At 39.2% G+C, this 19,111-nt stretch overlaps 2 protein-coding genes across 11 annotated transcripts in view; one reads left to right on the top strand and one right to left on the bottom strand.

The window, feature by feature from the left end:
• The window catches only part of MIGA1 (mitoguardin 1), a 37,533-nt gene extending 35,925 nt beyond the window's left edge, over positions 1–1,608 (bottom strand). The window contains exon 1 of one of the 3 annotated variants that reach the window (XM_083448427.1): positions 1,510–1,608. The gene's annotated coding sequence lies outside the window, so the exon portion shown is untranslated. Of the gene's footprint in view, positions 1–251; positions 403–1,319; positions 1,404–1,509 lie in introns of those variants that run through there. The other 2 variants (XM_083448430.1, XM_083448431.1) reach the window with 2 other exon arrangements.
• Positions 1,609–1,675: 67 nt separating this feature from the next.
• USP33 (ubiquitin specific peptidase 33) overlaps positions 1,676–19,111 on the top strand; it is a 31,101-nt gene continuing 13,665 nt past the window's right edge. For 2 of the 8 annotated variants that reach the window (XM_083448405.1, XM_083448404.1), the window contains exons 1-11: positions 1,676–1,815; positions 5,744–5,864; positions 6,614–6,667; positions 9,192–9,249; positions 10,400–10,537; positions 11,894–11,996; positions 13,047–13,116; positions 13,763–13,876; positions 14,941–15,019; positions 15,811–16,210; positions 17,966–18,106. In XM_083448405.1, the coding sequence (XP_083304531.1) occupies positions 10,505–10,537; positions 11,894–11,996; positions 13,047–13,116; positions 13,763–13,876; positions 14,941–15,019; positions 15,811–16,210; positions 17,966–18,106 (940 nt within the window). In that variant the 5' untranslated portion in view covers positions 1,676–1,815; positions 5,744–5,864; positions 6,614–6,667; positions 9,192–9,249; positions 10,400–10,504. Of the gene's footprint in view, positions 1,816–5,743; positions 5,865–6,613; positions 6,668–9,186; positions 9,250–10,399; positions 10,538–11,893; positions 11,997–13,046; positions 13,117–13,762; positions 13,877–14,940; positions 15,020–15,810; positions 16,211–17,965; positions 18,107–19,111 lie in introns of all 8 variants that reach the window. The other 6 variants (XM_083448401.1, XM_083448400.1, XM_083448399.1 and 3 more) reach the window with 3 other exon arrangements.

Here is a 19,111-nt window from a genome sequence, read left to right as displayed (position 1 = left end):
TACTGCAATTATAAATTTCTAGATTTCTCCATTATCTCCTAGAAGCAGTTGGCATTTTTGTCACTCTTCAGGATTTAAAAAGCTGTGGAAATGAACCAGCACCTAAGGCTGGTTTTAATTTCTAGCAAAAAATAAAAATCCTGCTTACAGAAAAAGGGCAATTCTTTTAAATCCTATATGTGTCTCCTCAGAGGTAAGCCCAACGCAGTTCAATGTGATACATATCTCAAGGGAAAATCAATTTGGAATACCTTATGACTTTACCCCAGCCCAAATGGGCTAGAGCCTCACACTCTCCATCCATCGACATGCATGCAGCTGCTGTGCACTTTTAAATGTTGTTATACGCCACCTCAATCTCTGAGCGTTGCGAGATTCCAGGGGTACCAAGCGTGCAAACCAGGGTCCTTTGGAATAATGAGGCACAGAGGACACAGTGGTGTCTTTATATTGTTTATATATGCAACCTAAATTCTACATGGAGGAGTCCACAGCATTCCTCCCCAAGAGGTTTCTGTTCCTCTCTGGACTGCATCCTTGCAGCCCAAGAGCAAGAAGCTGTGCTCTCTGACCCATAACTCGCTTCTGTCTGCTTGCATCACACTGTTCCTCTTAAGCTTTCCTTGCCTCTGCCTTTTTTTAAAAAACTGGCCAAAGTGCTAATGGCTCATTTATCCCCAGGCCATCACTGCAAAGGAAATTAGGATGACTCCATTACCTTTCAACTCCTATTGATTTCCTAGGATTAAGAAGTATCTAATAAACAACTTAGGAAATTTGCCCAGCATAAATGCTCATTAAATGATTAGAAGTGTCTAGCACACAGGTCAAATGCACACATGAATGACATTAGGAAGAACTTCCTGACAGTAAGAGCTGTTCGACAGTGGAATTTGCTGCCAAGGAGTGTGGTGGAGTCTCCTTCTTTGGAGGTCTTTAAGCAGAGGCTTGACAACCATATGTCAGGAGTGCTCTGATGGTGTTTCCTGCTTGGCAGGGGGTTGGACTCGATGACCCTTGTGGTCTCTTCCAACTCTATGATTCTATGATTCTATGATTCTATGATCTTAAACACACATAAGTCACGCTATTTCCCGGTTCTAGCACCTCTAAACTTAATAAAATTATAACAATCACTAAGCTCAGGCATTTAGCACCCACACACCTATAACAATTTTGTGTGTGCGGTGTGGGAAGAGAATTAATATTAGATTTTTTTTTACGTCTATGGCCCATTAGTTTGCCGAGAAGGAAAACGGGCAGCAACCTCTTTCCGAGGTCAATGGGAAGAAAAAAAACACGAAGAAAGAAGGACGCACCTTCCCCACAAATCTTTGCCTAAACAGAACCACGTGTTTTCGCCACACCTCAGGCGTCAAGCCCTGTTCGAATTTTCTCCACAACATTCAAAAGGACAAAGCAGTTCGGAACGTCCACTTCCCACCGCAAAAACCCACTCATCCCTTTCTCTTCCCTTCTTATCTCTATGGTCCCTATTTCCCCACCCACCTTTAACGAACAGCGTGTTCTTGAAGGCGCGCACGCGCAAAAGAAGGTGAGTCGACCGCCGCTCTCTTTGTTTAGGGCAACATCGCTCCTCCTTTTTCTCCTCCTCTCAGCCATCTCTCCACACCAGTGAAAGCGAGCGCTGCCATCTTGGTACGGGGCCCATTGCGAGTGACAGCCCGGCTTGGAGCGGTGCGGAAGGCTGCGGCCCAGTGAGAGAGAGAGAGGCGGAAAGAAGCGGAAGGCGGCGGAGCCGCCTGCCTCTCTTGGACCTCCATCTCTTGGCGAGGTTGGCCGTGTGGGAGGCAGGTGAGGAGAAAAGGGCGAGGGCGCAGGGCCGTTATAATGAAGCGGGAGGGCGGGAATTGGCGTTGGGATGCGAGGAAAGCGGCCTCGCAAGTTGGCCTGGAGGGTATCCATCCGCCGGGGCTGCTTTCGCGGAAGAACCAGGTCTTTTAACCTGCCTGAAGAAGTAAACCCCATTCGGTTGCGTGGGGTTTATTTCACCTGAGGTAAAAGCGTATAGGGTTGCAGTCTTGAGGACTGGGGCCTCTCCGTCGGTTTATCGATGCTTCCACCCCTGTTGGAGGTGGTGGAGAACTGAAGTCCCATTTTCGAGATATGTTGATTCCCCATCCCTCTTTCTTTCTTTCTTTCTGTAGCCTCGATTTTTTTATTAACATCACACACCTGCACACTCCTTAGCTGTAAGCCAAGGATTGGTCCTGGATTATTTTTTTCCAGTGCCAGGAGGTTTTGAGTCTGAAATAAGTCTTGGATCTTAAGGAAGTGAAAATGAAGAAATGGCGCATGAGCATGTACAGAGGGGTCCTTTCGAGAACAAAATGCCAATGATATCCTAGGCTGTATCAACAGAAGCATAGTGTCTTGATCCAGGGAAGTCATAGTCCTTCTCTGTTCTCCCTCGGTCAAGAATATTGTGTCCCGTTCTGGGCACCACAATTTAAGAAGGATGTTGACATGCTGGAATGTGTGCAGAGGAGGGTGGCTAAGGTGATTGAGGGTGTGGAAGTAAAGCCTTATGAGGAACAGTGAAAGGAATTTTGTATGTTAGCCAGAGGATGTCTGATAGCCATCTTCAAATATCTAAAAGGCCAGCACACGGAAGATGGAAAAAGTTTGTTTTCTCCTGCCCCTGAGGGTAGGGCTTGAACTAATGGCTTCAAGTTACAAGGAGATTTTGACTAAACATCAGGAAGAACTTTCCGACAGCACAAGCCTGTTTGACAGTGGAACAGACTCCCACAAGAGATGGTGGACTGTCCTTCCTTGGAGGTTTTTAAGCAGAGCTTGGATGGGCATCTGTCATGGATGCTCAAGTTGAGATTCCTGTATTGCAGAGGGTTGTACTAGATGACCCTTGGGGTCCCTTCCAACTCTACAATTCTATGAATGACCCCTCTAACCCTGTATAGCTGTAGTAAGGGAGAAAGGGGCTTCCAGGTCACAGAAAGTGACTTCCAAACTAACCAGCACCCAGGTATTTCTCCCACCTTGGAAAGTGAATAAAAGCTATGCCTGTGTGTTAGATCCAGATATAAGTAGCTTTCTTTTTAAGGGTTATCATGTTGCTATGTGATGTTTGATTTGTGAAGCTCAAAAGTGCAGGCGTGCCTTAAAATAGATACGTTGTTGGAGCAAAACTTAAAAACAAAAGCAAAATCCAGGCTTCCGTTCTCTTTTTATAAAGCTAGGCAGTCTTGACATAATATGTGCTGCTATGCCCTAGGAAACATTGTAATCTGGAAGAAGGGGCAAATTAGGAAAAATGTGACATTACTATTTAAGGGCCATTAAGAAAATGTGTGTTTGTGTTGGGGTGGGGAGGAGAGGAAAAGAGAAAGGAGTGATACTTTTTCTCATATATCATACTGTACCAGACCTTATAGTTCAGATGCTGCATTTAATAAATAATTGGGACATCTATTCTGTGCTGCAGAGCATCATAGAGTGAAAGCATGGTTGACAAACTCCACTGCAGTTTGCAGTAGTGCAGGGACAGCAGTTCTGCTGCAAAAAGATCAATCTGCAGAATATGCTGCGGGACAGCCAATTCTTTCTTTTAATATTCTTAAAGGATGCAAAGGGAGGACTCAGACAGCATGAAACAGATTGTATTTAAGAAACTTCTGTTTCCTCTTAATGTTATATACATAAGCACTTGGAATAAATATTGTTGTTATTGTGGCATTTGTAGAATTTAATGCAAACTCTGTTTATTTTATATGAGTGAGCTCTTTTTTGAGAAAGAGAGTAGGAAGAAATCAGCTTGGATAAATGTCCTCAAGAAGGAAATAAATTATAGTTGATCTTTCCTAGTTTTTCTTCTGAGTTTTTAACTGCAGTTTTGTAAAACAAAAGGAATATTAATATGAGATAATGAAATCATCCCTTATGAACACCTCTGAACATACTGTGCATTGGAATTACTGCTGAATACAATGGATATATCTTTTTAAAATATGAAAATGATACACAAAAAACTGAATGCATATGTGCGCGCTCTCTCTCTCTCATTAAGAGGACATATATTTGGAAAAGATGAAATGATATATTCTATTAGTCCAAAAATGTCAAGAGAACAACAGTTGGGTTATTGGGTGTTAAACATAACACACGGTTAGCATTTTAATAGTAATTAGGAGTTGAATATCTCTGAGTTTGTGAAATTGCCAAGAGACAAAGACACCTTCATAGAATGTTAAGAATAATCCAGAAACAACAATATTATGAAGTAAAAGAGACCATTATTGATAATAGTTTCTGTGTCAAGGGTATATGTTTGCAACCCATTGTAAACATACAAAAAAATTATACATCTTTATCATTGTAAGTTTGGAAGAGAGAAATTATGTATCAAGACCATAACTACAATAATTTATGCTCTACATTGTCTGTTTTATATCCTGGGTAGATCATGTTTATATGATGAAAATAATAAATTACAATTGTTGGGAGGCTTCACGTAACATTATTGTTGTCATACAGCAGTCTAAATAAAGTTTATTTCTAGTAAGTAGCAAATAATTTGAGGGGGCAAAGCTCTTATGGTTCTCAGGATGCAAGTTGTCAAATTTCCTTTTGATACCTGATCTTTCTGCTCACTAAATTATTTAGATTGGGTTGCAATCTCCTTCGCCATTTTTTCCTTTGTTAAAGAAATAACAAATATTTGCTGTTTACTCAAATGATTTGAAAACTAGCTTCTGTAATTATTTGGCATTTGGATGTTTAAATCTATTAAATATACACTGGTTAACTCAGCACCTTTTACGATACCCCTCACAATGTGACATCCTGTTTCAAATGAATTTTTAATATCAGCCTTTGCATCATTAAACATGTCTTTCAGAATTATATTAGATGCCATGGTGTATAGCAGGAAGTTATGAAATAATCCTTTGGTCTATTTAGGGAAGCAGGGATTGAACTGGGTTGTATCCAATTGGTCTCCCTCTACTGTCAGAATATATCTGTCAGCAGAGGCAATTTTGAGTGATTCTGCCTTTTCCATCCCCCCAATCTGCTCCAGAGGGTTAGGAGAGTTTCTGGATTAGATTGTAACAGTCACACCAAAGGCTGTTTGGGATAAAATGAATTACCAAAAATTGCCTCCCACCCCATTCCACTGTTGGATGCCTCCCTTCATTGGAGGAACACGACTTGGATACCACCTATTGGTTTTAGTGTAAATTAGAATAGGACCTACACTCAGGTCTTGTTAGCCACTGTGAGAGCAGGATGCTGGACTAGATGAGCCAATGGCCTGACTCAGCAGGCTTTTCTTATGTTCTTATCTGTAATCTGGATACCACCAGTACCACTTCCCTCAATACAGTGGTACCTCAGTTTAAGAACAGTCCGGTTTAAGAACGATTTGGTTTACAAACTCCGCAAAACCAGAAAGTGTCCTGGTTTGAGAAATTTACCTCGGTCTAAGAACGGAATCCAAACGGTGGAAGGGCACCAGCGGCGGGAGGCCTCATTAGAGGAAGCGTGCTTCGGTTTAAGAATGGTTTCGGTTTAAGAACAGACTTCCGGAACGTATTAAGTTCGTAAACCAAGGTACCACTGTATTTTGTTTTGTTATTTCACATTCATTTTTTAATGTTAGCATAAGTTGTAATGATGTGGTTTCGCCTTTACTAAAGCCTTTTTGCATGCTATCAGTTGCACAGATGTCTCACAGTACAATCACTATGTTTTCCCTCTCAAGATGTAGATACAACCTGAATTTGGAAGAGACCACTATTAAAATGTCAGCACTAAGCAATGATTGTTCACATTTGGAGTCTGTTGGTGAAATAACCAAGGAAGACTTAATACACAAGTCACATGTGAGTTTCTGCTGAGTACATTCCTTGATGGATTAACATGGACTTATTTTTGAGTTAATGATCTTTGCCTTGAATTGTGCAATACATTTTAGTGCTAGGTGTTACAACAGGCAGCATGCTTGTTTTATTAATAATATTTTATTATATCCTGCCTTCCTCTAAAAGGATCCCAGGGTGGCTAGCATAATCATTAAATGAATGACCACAGGAAGAAGCCTTTTAAGCTAATCTATTTAGGTAGGAGTTTAGGTATCATATATTTATGTGCCTAAGTGGACATGGGATTTTGAAGCAGTTGCTAAAAATGTTTTTTTTTAAATTAATTAATTTTTATTAAAGTTTTTCTGTGGTACAAAACAGACAGATAAAAAGTTTAAGATAGGGAGACATGTAATACAGGCTTAAACATTCTATTTTTAAATTGTAGTCCTACACACTTTCCTGTGACTAGGTCCCAACTAACTTAGTTGTGTTTACTTTTGAGCATGCTTTCTATAGTCCTTTTTATATGGCTATAGAGCAGGGGTCATAGAGAGTAACCTGTATCAGTGGCACCAAAGATGTGGAACAGCAGCTGATTTTGTAGAAACAGAATTTTTGTGTGAGTAAACATTTAAAAATTGCAGATTCTCTTAAGTAATGAACAGATAAATATTTAGACTTTATAATATGAGAATAGGGCTTTTTGCCCTTTTGCTCCTCTCTGACTAATTTTATTAACTAACCACATCACTCTCTGCTTTTAATAGGGCACTTGCCAGGACTGTAAAGTGAAGGGACCAAATCTTTGGGCATGCTTAGAGGTAAGATGAAATTCCATTTATTATATGCAACAGGAAAGAGGTTTTTAAATAGAACCTTAAGTTTAAAACTGATAATTCAATGGTGAGAGCAGTATTCACCTGCCACTAGGCTTGGCTGGATTGTAGTGGGAACTGTGTTTGTGGAGTGGATTCTTCAAGTGTGTCCTTGTGAGTTATAGGTTGTTCCCTTAACAAAGGCCACCTTTGAAACTATATTTGGGCTGTGCTTCGAACTCAGCAATTGTGAGTACAAGTCCAGTGTTCAGGCCGCAGAACCCCATGTTGGATTTCAATTCTACCCTAAACTTTCAGTTCACACTGAATACCATAATTGAGCAAGTATGCTAAACAACCTCCATGCATGCCCTTTTGAGAAAAACATGTTTCAAAGATAATTTTGGCTGGGACACTGTATATAATATTTTGCATTTTGTTAAATAAAAATGCTGTTTTGTTAAAATAAAATCCCTTTTTGGAGAATGCAGTTGGCTGACAAAATGGGAGTGATAGGTGAAAAAACTGGCAAACACTTAACAAATAAATAAATGTTCTTGGTAAAAGCTCACCGGCTATTTTCACTTTAGAAAGAATTCTAATCATAAATGTTTGGTATGCTATAAGTTAGTTGCCAGCTTTCTGCCATATAATCATTAAACTCTGTAGTTGTCCCTGCATAAGAAGTGCCACTTAAGTCACTGGACACCGTCCCCGCCTTTTGTGTGGATGCTTTTCTTTAGATTCAGAAAGGAGCCCCAGCAACCTACTGCTTGCTGTTGATTTCTGGTGTGCTGAATTTATTTTAAAATGCCTAATTACTAATCGTGTTCACTGTTTTTGTAATCTACAAAGCATTGCCATAATTATGTACATTTTCATGTTTGAACTACTTGTAGATCCACCAAATTGAATGAAAATGATTTCTAAGGGCTTGAGAAAGTGATACATGCCATTGCACTAGCTCTTGTAATTCTAGACTTTCTTGCACTGAAAACCTTTAGAGCTCTGTGGTCTGCATAATAATAAAGGTTTCATAATGTAGGTTATACAATCCATCTTAACGGTGTTCTAGCTGTTGCAATAAGCATCTTATTTAACCTTATTTAAGGCATTATGTGAAGGATAAATAGCTACAGTTGCTACATTATTGACTAGATATGCTGCACAATATCTAATTTTTGTTTTTGGTTGAATCTAATGTCACCACTCAGCTGACAGTAAGCCTTCATCAGCAGAATGGGAAGAAGCAGTTTTTAGTGATTTATCCTCCTCCATGCAGCCTCCCACCCCGACTAAATCTGTTCCTAAGAGTTGGGGAACCCTTCAGAGGAGGTTTGGGAGAGGCAGCATGTGTGTGAAAATAGCTTTCTTCCCTGTTCCACTAAGGGAAGCCTTACCAACAGCTGAGTGACAGCATTGGATGCAACACTTCATTCTTATAAAGCAGAGGTTTTGAACCTTTTTGGGTCCACAGCTCCCTTGACCAACTACATTATTTCTGCTGCACCCCTTGGGGCTCAGGAGCCCCATTACGTCACCCCTTACCTGAAGAGCCAGCAGCCCCTCACCCTTTTTTGAACACCTTGTGGAGTGTTCCTCAGCCTTCTCTCTTCTCCGCTCTCCTTGGGAGTCCTCTGGGCAGCTGCAGCAGCCATCCCTGGTCTCTGAGCTGCCATCCCCCAGAAGAGAGGTGCCTCTTCCCACTGCCCCACTGGGGCCTGGGAAGCACCCCCTGGCCAGCCCCAGAGGCACCATTCGCTTGGGGAGCTTGTAGCCAGGGCTGCTGCAACAAACAACTGTGCAAGCCTTTGGGAGGCAGAGATGCAAGAGGGCATCAGAGGAAAGAGGGACAGAGGCTAGTGTTGCCTGCGGTACCCCTGACCATTCAAGGCACCCCAGGGTGCCATGGCACACTGATTGAAAACCACTATTATAAAGGAAAAGTTGCTTCAGTTTGTGCGTTTAAATGTCTTACTCTGCTTCCAAATTCTTAGCTTTCCATTTGAATTGAAGTTACTTTAGGCTGCAGTCCAGCAGTGGTTACCTCTGCAACACTTATTAACAGCATTGGCACACTTAGCATTACAGCTCTGAATTGTATTTCTTGCAGCTTTAACTATGGGTAATAATTTATGCAAGTCTCAGTAAAAGATGTTTACCTGGGAATTGAAATTAGCTGGAAAGGTTGCACTGTAGAATTATTAACGTCATGTAGAGTTTTGATACTGAATTACTATGTCGATTGAATCCAATCTAGGGAGCCCTTTTGTGTACCTTTTTACATTAATAGTTTCAACAGCAACTCATCATGCCTCATCAAAAGCTGCTTTTGGCGATGTTCCAGTGCCCTAAGTTTTAGAAGAAGCATTCTTGGTGATGTGGGATAATTACTCTTGAGCTGATAATATAAAGTGCCGCCCCATTTGTATCATACTGTGAATTGCTCCTGCTGAGAACTGAATTATGTGCCAACTACATTACTGTATTTTGCATTTTGTTAATGATTCTGTTTTGTTTGACAGAATAGATGCTCATATGTTGGTTGTGGAGAATCTCATATAGATCACAGTACCATACATTCAGAGGTATGTATGTAAAAATACTTAAGCGTTTTGACAAGTTAACTCATCTTTAACTTTTGAATCTTTCTGGTGTGCAGAGATTACTTATATGGATGGTTGATAAACAGGGAAGTTAGATTTAATTTAAAATAAACAATTGCTTAATTTCGGCAAATATGAACAATGATGTCATGTTTAATAAGCAGAACCTTTAATGGCTGAATACATAATTTAGATTCCAGCATTTAACTGTATTGTTCATGATAACCTTATTTTTACATTTATTGGCAGTTGGTGTAGGAAAATGTGATGCAACAGCTAGTATTTTATATCAGGGCAAATAGCAACTATATCCAAGTTTTGGAGTTTAAAATAATGTTTTTGTTCATAATTTTTGTTGAAAATAGTAGTGGATACTATTTGGTTTGTGAATAAAAAGCCAAAGGCATTGTTCTAAGTGAAATGTATTTCCCAAATGTATTTGGGTTTCATTTTAAGGAAGAAAGTTGAAATGGAAAGGAAGCATGCAGTTGCAAAACACCTTTAACGTGAAGAACTAGCACAACCACATTCTTTTACCGTTCTGCTGTTAAGAGCTGAAGTGGTCTCCATGGAGCCCAGGAAACACTTTTTACTTTTTCTGTATCATGTGGAGTTCCACCTTGAACTCCTTGCCTCCCAGTTGCATAGGCAGCACGGGGGACGGGGGATGAGCTCCCCCCTGCTCCATACCTGAATTGCTGTTATTGCTGTTATTTTTCTTTCTTGCCCACCTAGAAATATATTTTGTCTCTTCTGTGCCCTCACTCCATTTTTTCCAGGTGCCAGCACTTCTCAGCTGTGTATTCCTATATATAAACTCCCCTCCTTAATCATAAGCCCCCCCCTTTGGGTTACAGTTTCAAAGCAGTTTAGAGCTTTTTATTTTCCTGCCAGCAGGTGATGGATGTGCAGCCTCTCATGTATACAATGGAGTTCTCATTGCCCTAAGTTTAGAATGTCAGGATGTAGCTAGTTATTCCTATAATAGTCTGTGCAAACAGTTTAAACCAAGCCTAGAAAGATACGCATTTCCATACAAGTAAAATGCAACAGTCCATACAAGCAAGACCCAATTCCTTCACAGTTGGTCTTACTGTATTAAAAAGATTTAGTAGCTGCATTTGTTTTCTAGGAAACAAATCACTGTCTAACGGTTAACCTTACCACATTACGTGTCTGGTGTTATGCATGTAGCAAAGAAGTGTTTCTTGATAGAAAACTGAAGTCTCATTCTTCAATGCAAAATGTTCGACTGTCTCACATCATACAGGTAATTAGGCAAGTTCACTATCTGGGATTTTATACGGGATTTTAAATTGATTTCTTTGCTGTTTATGTATGGTTTATAAGATGTTTCAATTAAGAAGTCAGGTTTTTAGTCTTCTACACATAAACATTCAATAGATTATTTAAATAGTGTTTAAGGAAGCTATTAACAAAGCTTGTAGTACAGCAATTTTGCTTTAGCATCTTTAGAGTCCTAAATTCTTGATGATTTTACACGGTTTGCATGGCAGTGTAAGCCAAATATGGTTTACTGCAACTACACAAGCATGCAGGCTTTTGCAGAGCAGTTTGTAACCACTTTGCTCTTCTACAGTCCCATTTTGCTCCTGTATTGATTTAAGCAAAGTTTGGCTTAGTCTTATTGTGTTGTCCAAACTCAGTTCCATAGTTAAGCTCTCTCTTCATCAACCACTAGCTGTAGCCAAGCTTTGTTTGTGGTTTGGCTTATCACATCATGTGAGCCATGCCAAAGGCTTAATTAATTTTAGAATCTATATTCAAGAGGTTCAAAAACTTCAGAGTGCTATATAAATGCTTATTAGGGTTCAGTCCTATGTGTGTTTGCTAGGGAGTAAGATCTTTTGAATTGTGGGATTTACTTTTGCGTAAACATTTATAGGATTACACTGTTACTGTGTTTTAATTTTGAAAACTAATAGTGTAATATGTGCATATTTTAATACTTTACGATCACTCATAAAGTGGTCAGTTGCATCACTCGTGGGGATCCAACGAGCCACTTCAAGCATGCTCTAGGCACAGCTCATACCCAGTGGGATTTCTGACTTTTTTAAAAATTGAACACAGTACAAATTGCTTTTGAAATTCCCCTGAGTTTTGAAAGTGCTTTGCCATAAAGCATTGAGCGCTACCTTGAGAAATGGAACTCGAGCTCAGCTGGGAAACTTCATTTAAGAATTATGAAAATATGTCCTTAATATACTGACATTCATAATAACTATTAATTTTTAAAGTAAAATTGAAAAATTGAATATGGTTGCTTTCATTAAGTGCTACTGCAGTGGTCAACCGGATGGCTATAGCCCTTGAGCAGGACCTGAGCTTATCAGCACCCTCCCCACTTGTGATCTCAGCAACTAGCCCTCGGAACATTCATATTTCTTATCTTACTATAAGAAACCTATGCTCTTGGATAAGTTATTTCAAAAAGTTTTGGCATATACATGTCAGTAAACTCTTGGCTTTGCATGTAAAACATGCTTTAGAACTTGATATAAATATTGTTCATAGACTGATTTTAAACGATACACAAAGAAAAGTAAGATTTGCAGGAACAACACAAGGCTTCTCATGCTTTGTATCTTGATCTTTCCCAAAGGATATTAGGTTACCTAGTATCCCTACACTGAAAATTCCTCTAATTGCAACATTTGATGACCTTGATGTACAAGTAGATGAAGAGGATGAATTCAAGGCAAGAGGTAATATAACTGAAAAGTTCACCAAAATATTGTTAGTTGACACAAATTGTTAGTACCATATTCATAATTTCAATGAAATTTTATCTCATCAGTGGTTTCATGTGTGCTTTTATGTTCTTCTTTCACACAATTATTTTATAGGTCCCATCTACCCCTACATCTCAGTTTTCTGACCCTAATTAGTTACCTATTTGGATAATAAGCTTTGTCTGTTGAAATGTAGGTGTTCAGCTGGACATCTAGGGAGCTGGGTTGAGAGAGAAATTGGACATTTCTAAAGGTCTTGGAGAGACGCAGGTGGCGCTGTGGGTTAAACCACTGAGCCTAGGGCTTGCTGATCAGAAGGTCGGTGGTTCGAATCCCCGTGACGGGGTGAGTTCCCGTTGCTTGGTCCCAGCTCCTGCCAACCTAGCAGTTCGAAAGCACGAAGTACAAGTAGATAAATAGGTACTGCTCTGGCGGGAAGGTAAACGGCGTTCCGTGCGCTGCTCTGGTTTGCCAAAAGTGGCTTAGTCATGCTGGCCACATGACCCAGAAGCTGTATGCCGGCTCCCTCGGCCAATAAAGCGAGATGAGCGCTGCAACCCCAGAGTCGTCCGCGACTGGACCTAATGGTCAGGGGTCCCTTTACCTTTTAAGGGTCTTGGAGGGAATGCAAGAATTTGTTTAGATCTGTGGTGACTGCGGCCAGTGATATAACTTAAAGACAAGATAAAAATGTGAGGAGAAATGAGCAGACACTTTTATTCAATTTATAAGAGCAGTGAGTAGAAGTTGAATTTCACAGATGTTGTCTCATTGGGTGATAGCCAAATAAGCCATACCCAGAGTAGACCCACTGAAATTAATTGGCTTGTGTCTGTTGATTTCAATAGATCTAGCTTAGTATGCCTTAGTATGCCTTAGTATTTTGGATATCTCTCATTGAGTTCTGAGCTACTATGTATATATACAGGTTAAATGTTGCTTTTAAATCTCTGTGAGAAACTCCCTACTACACATATTGTAACCTTTTTTTTTGCTTGCTTAGCAGTTTTTCATTATTTGCAGGTCTGACAGGCTTGAAAAATATTGGAAACACTTGTTACATGAATGCAGCTTTACAAGCTCTTTCAAATTGGTAAGAAAAACAGTCCTCTTTGTAGGGCAGTGTGCTTTTCAGTTGTTAGAAATTCCAGAACAGCAAGAAGCTGTGTAGGGTAGAGGTTACAGCATAGATACTACTATGTGAGTTGTATGGCCTATAGAACTTGCAGGAGGCACGTCCTGATCATATGCCCTTTCATAAGGCCCCCAAACTCATAAGTTAAATTAATATGAGTTTTCACTTTATAGATCGTCTCATAGTTATTTAACTAGTCTATGAAGTGCAGGACTCTTTTCCTGTTTTCACTGATTTTCTGTGCTAACTCAAGTGTATCCAGTTTCTTGATGATATGAATGTAAAGAGAAGGATTAATACCAAAAGTTTAGAAAAGGCTTTTATTTTTTCTTCAATATTTATTGGTGTAGAAGCGGTGTGGTCATTTTGTTACACTGCATCTCATTTTATTAATATAATATTAAACAGATATGTTACTGTTGCAATCAGATGCTGAAGGTGCAAGATGGTATCAGCGCTATCAAGGAATCAAAGGGTCTCTTACTAGAAAAATGGAGCTTATCTAGAAAGGGGCAGAGCTGTACCATATAACTGGGGTTGAAGTAATATTGGCAAAATTAGCACAGTCTCAAAAAACTAATTGTCTTTTTCCCTTTCTTGCCAGCCCACCATTAACCCAGTTTTTCCTTGACTGTGGGAGTTTAGCTCGTACTGATAAGAAACCAGCCATCTGCAGAAGTTATTACAAACTGATGACAGAACTCTGGCATAAAAGCAGGTATTGTGCTACTTCTGTACTGGCATAATTTTTCTAAATCAGCTTCTCACAAATATATTTTCAGTAGAATATTTTGTAATTGAACTACATAAAATCTTAGAGTTTCAATGATTGTTTAGCAGAAAACATATGAAGTAGATCTGTATTTTTCATAATGTGCACACACTTGGAGTCATCTTCCCAATGACAATCTTACATATGCTTATTCAGTTCCATAGTGGTTTATGACATGTAAATTATCCTACAATAATTATAATTACGATAATATAACATTAATCAAGCGCCTGAATGGAAGGCCTACTGTAAGCAATTAGCATGTTCGTATGAATTTGGCTGAGTTATTGAATAATGTAGGATCTCTGTTTGAAATGGGTTGTAATTTGAGTGCATTGTAATTTTTTTCTGTTTTTAGTTTTGGGCATCACCTATTGAAACAATAAATATCCATAAAGATTATGGATTACCTGGGTTGTAGAATTTTAGGCAGCTCTTGTATAATAAAATAAGAATTGATCTGATGAAGTTAGACAAGGTACATCTAGTGCCCCACACAGCTTTCAGCAGTGACTAAAAAGATGCCTCTAATTGAAACTCACAATTTCCTTGACAGAATTCTTATTGTTTACTTTGGTATAGTTTGACGCAAAATATAAAAGACTGTGGCAAGCAAGGAAGATTTTGTGTCTATCTTAGATTGTTCTTAAGTTATGTGTATGGTACAGAATTAGATGTACACATCAATGAGTACAGTCTTGTGTGAAAGGAATAAGAAAGGATGCATGAAATGAATATTTCATGATGCATGAAAGGCATATTGAGACATCAATACTACCCCAAACAGTGTACCCAGAATCAGAATCAAGAAAGGTGAGAATAGGCCTATAATGCCATAGGATGCTGAGAGATGAAATTCAGATTTTGTATCCAAAGGCAGTTTTAGAAACCTCTTGACATTTTGATTTGTTGGTTTAACAACTATTGCAATTTGAATACTGTACTAGTAAACAGAAACATTTCAACCATTTGAAAAGTTGTAAATGCACTTAAATATTTTTCTCTTCCAGACCTGGAGCAGTTGTCCCCACAAATTTGTTTCAAGGAATTAAAACAGTTAATCCAACATTTCGAGGCTATTCTCAGCAGGTAAGCTTTTCTTAAGGTTTCCTCTATACATACTACAGGAAAATTTTATTTAGTAAAGTTGCAAGGTTCAAAGAAATGGAAATTGCAGGTAAAATAATACATTTCACTTCGGGTTCTTGGCTAGCTGCTAGATGATGTTTATAATCCATGCTGTTTTTTCCCCTTCTTGATTTATGAATAAGAGTAGTTGATAAAATTCTGCCTAGGTCCAAAATTACACAGTCATATCCAACATCGCTGTTCTGCTACTGCAGCAGACGTCTGCATGAGCAATGGAATTTCCCCTCATCTCCCCTGCTGCCCATCACACACCCTCAGAATCTTCTCCAGAGGAGTTTCCAGAGCAGACTTTGGAGCTATGTGGAGAGAGGAACAGGAAGTCTCATTGCACAAGCAGAATTCTGCAGGTGCAGCATTGGATGCAACCCATAAAGTGTAATGTGAAAATTTAGAACAGATTAAATCCAGTTACAGACCACAATAGGGAACTAGGAGCTTTTATTTTGTAATAAAATAAAATATAAGAAGAAGCAGCAGCAGCAATAAAAATAAAAGTAATACAGCATGTAGAATAATGCATTACATTTGCTACAACAGGCAGAAAAATCAATAACTGGTCTGCCAAGACCATCAGCAGTTTTCAAGTAATCCGGAGTTTGTGGGATTTGGAATCACTGCTGTAAACCCAAAGAGCTGATTGAAAGTTGTTTTTAGCATTATTGAATGGCTAGCACCATTGGAGTACTCATCTGAATAAAGCACAATGCTGTACCTACCATTTTAAATTTCAGGATGCACAGGAATTTTTGCGTTGTTTGATGGATTTACTACATGAAGAGTTAAAAGAACCTGTTATTGCAGTAGAGGATAGTATCCCAGCAAATGAAGAGAGCATGGAAGAAGAGAAGAGTCAATCGGATGTAGAGTTTCAATCATGCAATAATACTGATAAGGTAGAAAATGAGGCTTGGTCAAAATCTGTGGCAGAGGACCAAGCAGAGGACACAATGTTAATTCAGGATGATGAAAATGCATCCAAAGACAATCAGAAAGAGAAATCCTTGTGTACCAAGATGAACAAAGCAAGCTCTGTGGAAGACGTAGAAAAAGACATATACAATTTCTTTGAAACGGCTGAATTTTTGAACAATCAGGAAACAGTGAAGGTGCAAATACACAGCAGATACTCAGGTGATTGTATGGCTATTAATTAGAAAAAGTGTTGGGTAATATTTTGGTCACATCTGTTACAAGATTGAATTCCACCTTACTCCTGTGTCATGCTACAATGTTATTTTACTGATTTTGATCTCGTTTGTAGCTCTTACAGGATAGAATATTTTTGAATTTGTTGTTGACTTGGCAGCAGTGGATATAAACCATTTGATTTTGTATGATCAGCTGTTATTAGGATGGGTTGCCACAATTTTATATTAAAACGGCCAAGTTCTGTCACTCTGTAATAGAACAGATAGTACAAGACTTTGGGGAGGCACTTGTCTGAATTCTACCAGCAACAAAAGCAAATGATAGTTACTCTGGTTTTCCCTTATTTATTTATGCAAGTGTTTCTGTACTGCCTTCTGCTAAAATATCAGGTTGGTGTACGGAAATATAAGAACATTAAAAACGTTGAAAGCAGTGCAGAACAATGATTAAAATTATTGCCTACTAAAAAAATAATAATAAACAACAGCATAGGCCTGTCGGCGTAGCAAAGTCTTTAGGAGGTGCCTGAAAGTTAAAAGCAAGGGTGCCTGCTGAAGACACTTAAGTGCTTGACTTTGGTTGAGAGCAGTTGGGCCTCTGTAACACAGAGGAACTAACAGCACTCCTCCAGGTAAAATTAATAAAATGTGTCTGGTGTTTGCATAAAATGACAAAATTTTGAACTGGAGCTCAGTGTTTGGGTTGGGATATTAGCTGCTTCATTCTGCACTCGGTAGCTCTTCCCAAGGGCAGACCCGTATAGAGCACATTGCAGTAATGCAGTCTTGAAGTTACCAGTGCAGGGGCTGCAGTCACCACGCTATCCAGATACTGCAGCTAGTATACCAGCCAAAGCTGGTTAAAGGTACTCTTGGGCTTCCAGAACAGTTCCTAGTTGACCACAGTGGTTGGAAGAAGTTGCTTCCAGCTCTGTTCCAGGAGTGGCATGTGCTTTCACTGCTTTCTCACGTTTCTCTGTCGAGTGATAGCAACATGGTTGTTTCAGTTTAAGGATAAGTGCACTTTAAGAGTGAAGTAAACCACTTGCCATGAGAAGGGGCTGGAATGGAGTGGTGTGTGTATGTGATCATTTGTGTATTAGGGAAATGAGTGTTTGTTCATTTACTTGACAGTTTCTACCCCCACGTTGGCAGAAATGGAAAGTTGTTCAATGAGATGAGCTTTTCTTTGCAAACTGAAATTGCAAACTTACATGTATGTGCCTTTTTCACAGCAGAAGCTATGCATTTTCTCTAAGTTAAGATTAAAGAGTGTCATGACCCCATGGCAATATTGCTGAAATACCTGGTTGACGCTAGACATTTTAGCCAGTATGAAAGCTGCTCCTCTTGTCTGTATGGGGTAAAACATTTGAGCTGAATGATGTCTTGGATGTGGCAAAATACACACTTTTTGTAGTTTCTAAACAATCTTTCCATAGTGTCCCTCTTCCTTCACTAGTCCCTGCTCTATTTTCCTTTGCAACTTCTAATTTTTCATTTGCTTAATTTTTCCATTGTGGCAGTTTTGGTTCACATCCTTTTCCATTCTTCCTTTGTTCATTTTCTACCCTGCCCATGATTCCAGGTTTTTTTCTTTTTCTTTTGAAGGGCATTGTGACTCTGCTTCTTAAACTTAATAACAAATAGGACTCTGGGCAGTTAGTTAATTTTTAACTCCATCCTCTTGGTTCATTTTAATTTTGTAATACTTATTTGGCTAAAATGTGTTTTACAGACTATATCAATGATGTCCATATGAATGATGTGTCTATGCCACAAAGTTTTTCTTCAAAAGATGGGGGGAATGCACGTTTATCAACCAGCCCTCCCAAATCAGGTACTTTCTGGTCTGGACTGGCACCCTTGAACAAAAAAGGTATAGCATTCCCTGATGTTACTTGGTGCTTTTCTCCTGTATTGGTCCTAACACTTTTAAATGATTAAAATAACAACATTAAGTTGCTTGATTCACCCACCCCCTTTCATCAATTCATATTGGAAATGAATTTTGGTCTTTCAGTATTACACTGTGGTCTGGTGGCTGCCAGCAGTGAGACTGGACATTAAGAACTCTTTATTTGTTCCCATGCCCCATGCTATTTTGAGGGCATTGGGTATGTCATTCCATCAACAAAATGCTAAGACAATAACATAAATGGCAAGCACAAGATTTCTGTCTAGGGACCAAACACCAGCACCAAAGCCTCTGTTTATTTACTGCATGACTCTGGGGAGTTGCATCATTTTGGCAAATTTGTCAGAGCAGCTTAAAATATCCTATTGTTTTCCAGTCACATTTTATTCCTTCATCTGCTTTGTTTCTTTTTCATACTTTCATGTAGCCAGTTCTTTTAAAAGCTAGTTAAGAAAACTCTCTTCTAGTTTGTATTTAAACTGTCTTTTATTTTGTTTCATAAGATGCTTTCGCACATTTACATCTTCATTGCCTGACACACAGGAGTTTTCTTCTTCTGACACACACATAGTAGTAGGGATTGAGCCACATTGTGCTGTGGACACTGCATGTGAGGCTGTCTTTGCCTGGGTCTGTATATGCAGCAGAATGAGGTGAGAATTTAGTGGCAGAGGGCTGAGGTGATAGAATGGACTGTGCCAGTTCAGGCTGCAGGTGCAGAATCACAGTCTGAATTTATTTTAAGTGTCCATGTAAATAGAAAACTAGCACAGCAGGAGAGGGCTAGGTCTGAATCTTTTCCCTGAATCTGTTAGTTTTCTACTTTCAGGGTGTGTTTACATGGAGGAACACTTAAAAAGGTTTATCTCCAACCTGCAGTCTGAAGTAGTGCAGTCCATTCTGCTATCATATTTTGCTGCATGTACAAGGCAAGGCCTTTGTCTCCCATCAAATCTGAAAGATCCA

The sequence above is a fragment of the Podarcis tiliguerta genome (assembly GCF_965153285.1).
Source record: "Podarcis tiliguerta genome assembly, chromosome: 6".
In the NCBI taxonomy this organism is placed as follows: Eukaryota; Metazoa; Chordata; class Lepidosauria; order Squamata; family Lacertidae; genus Podarcis; species Podarcis tiliguerta.
The sequence above is the reverse complement of the archived record's forward strand: the minus strand, read 5'-3'. Positions and strand labels throughout refer to the sequence as shown.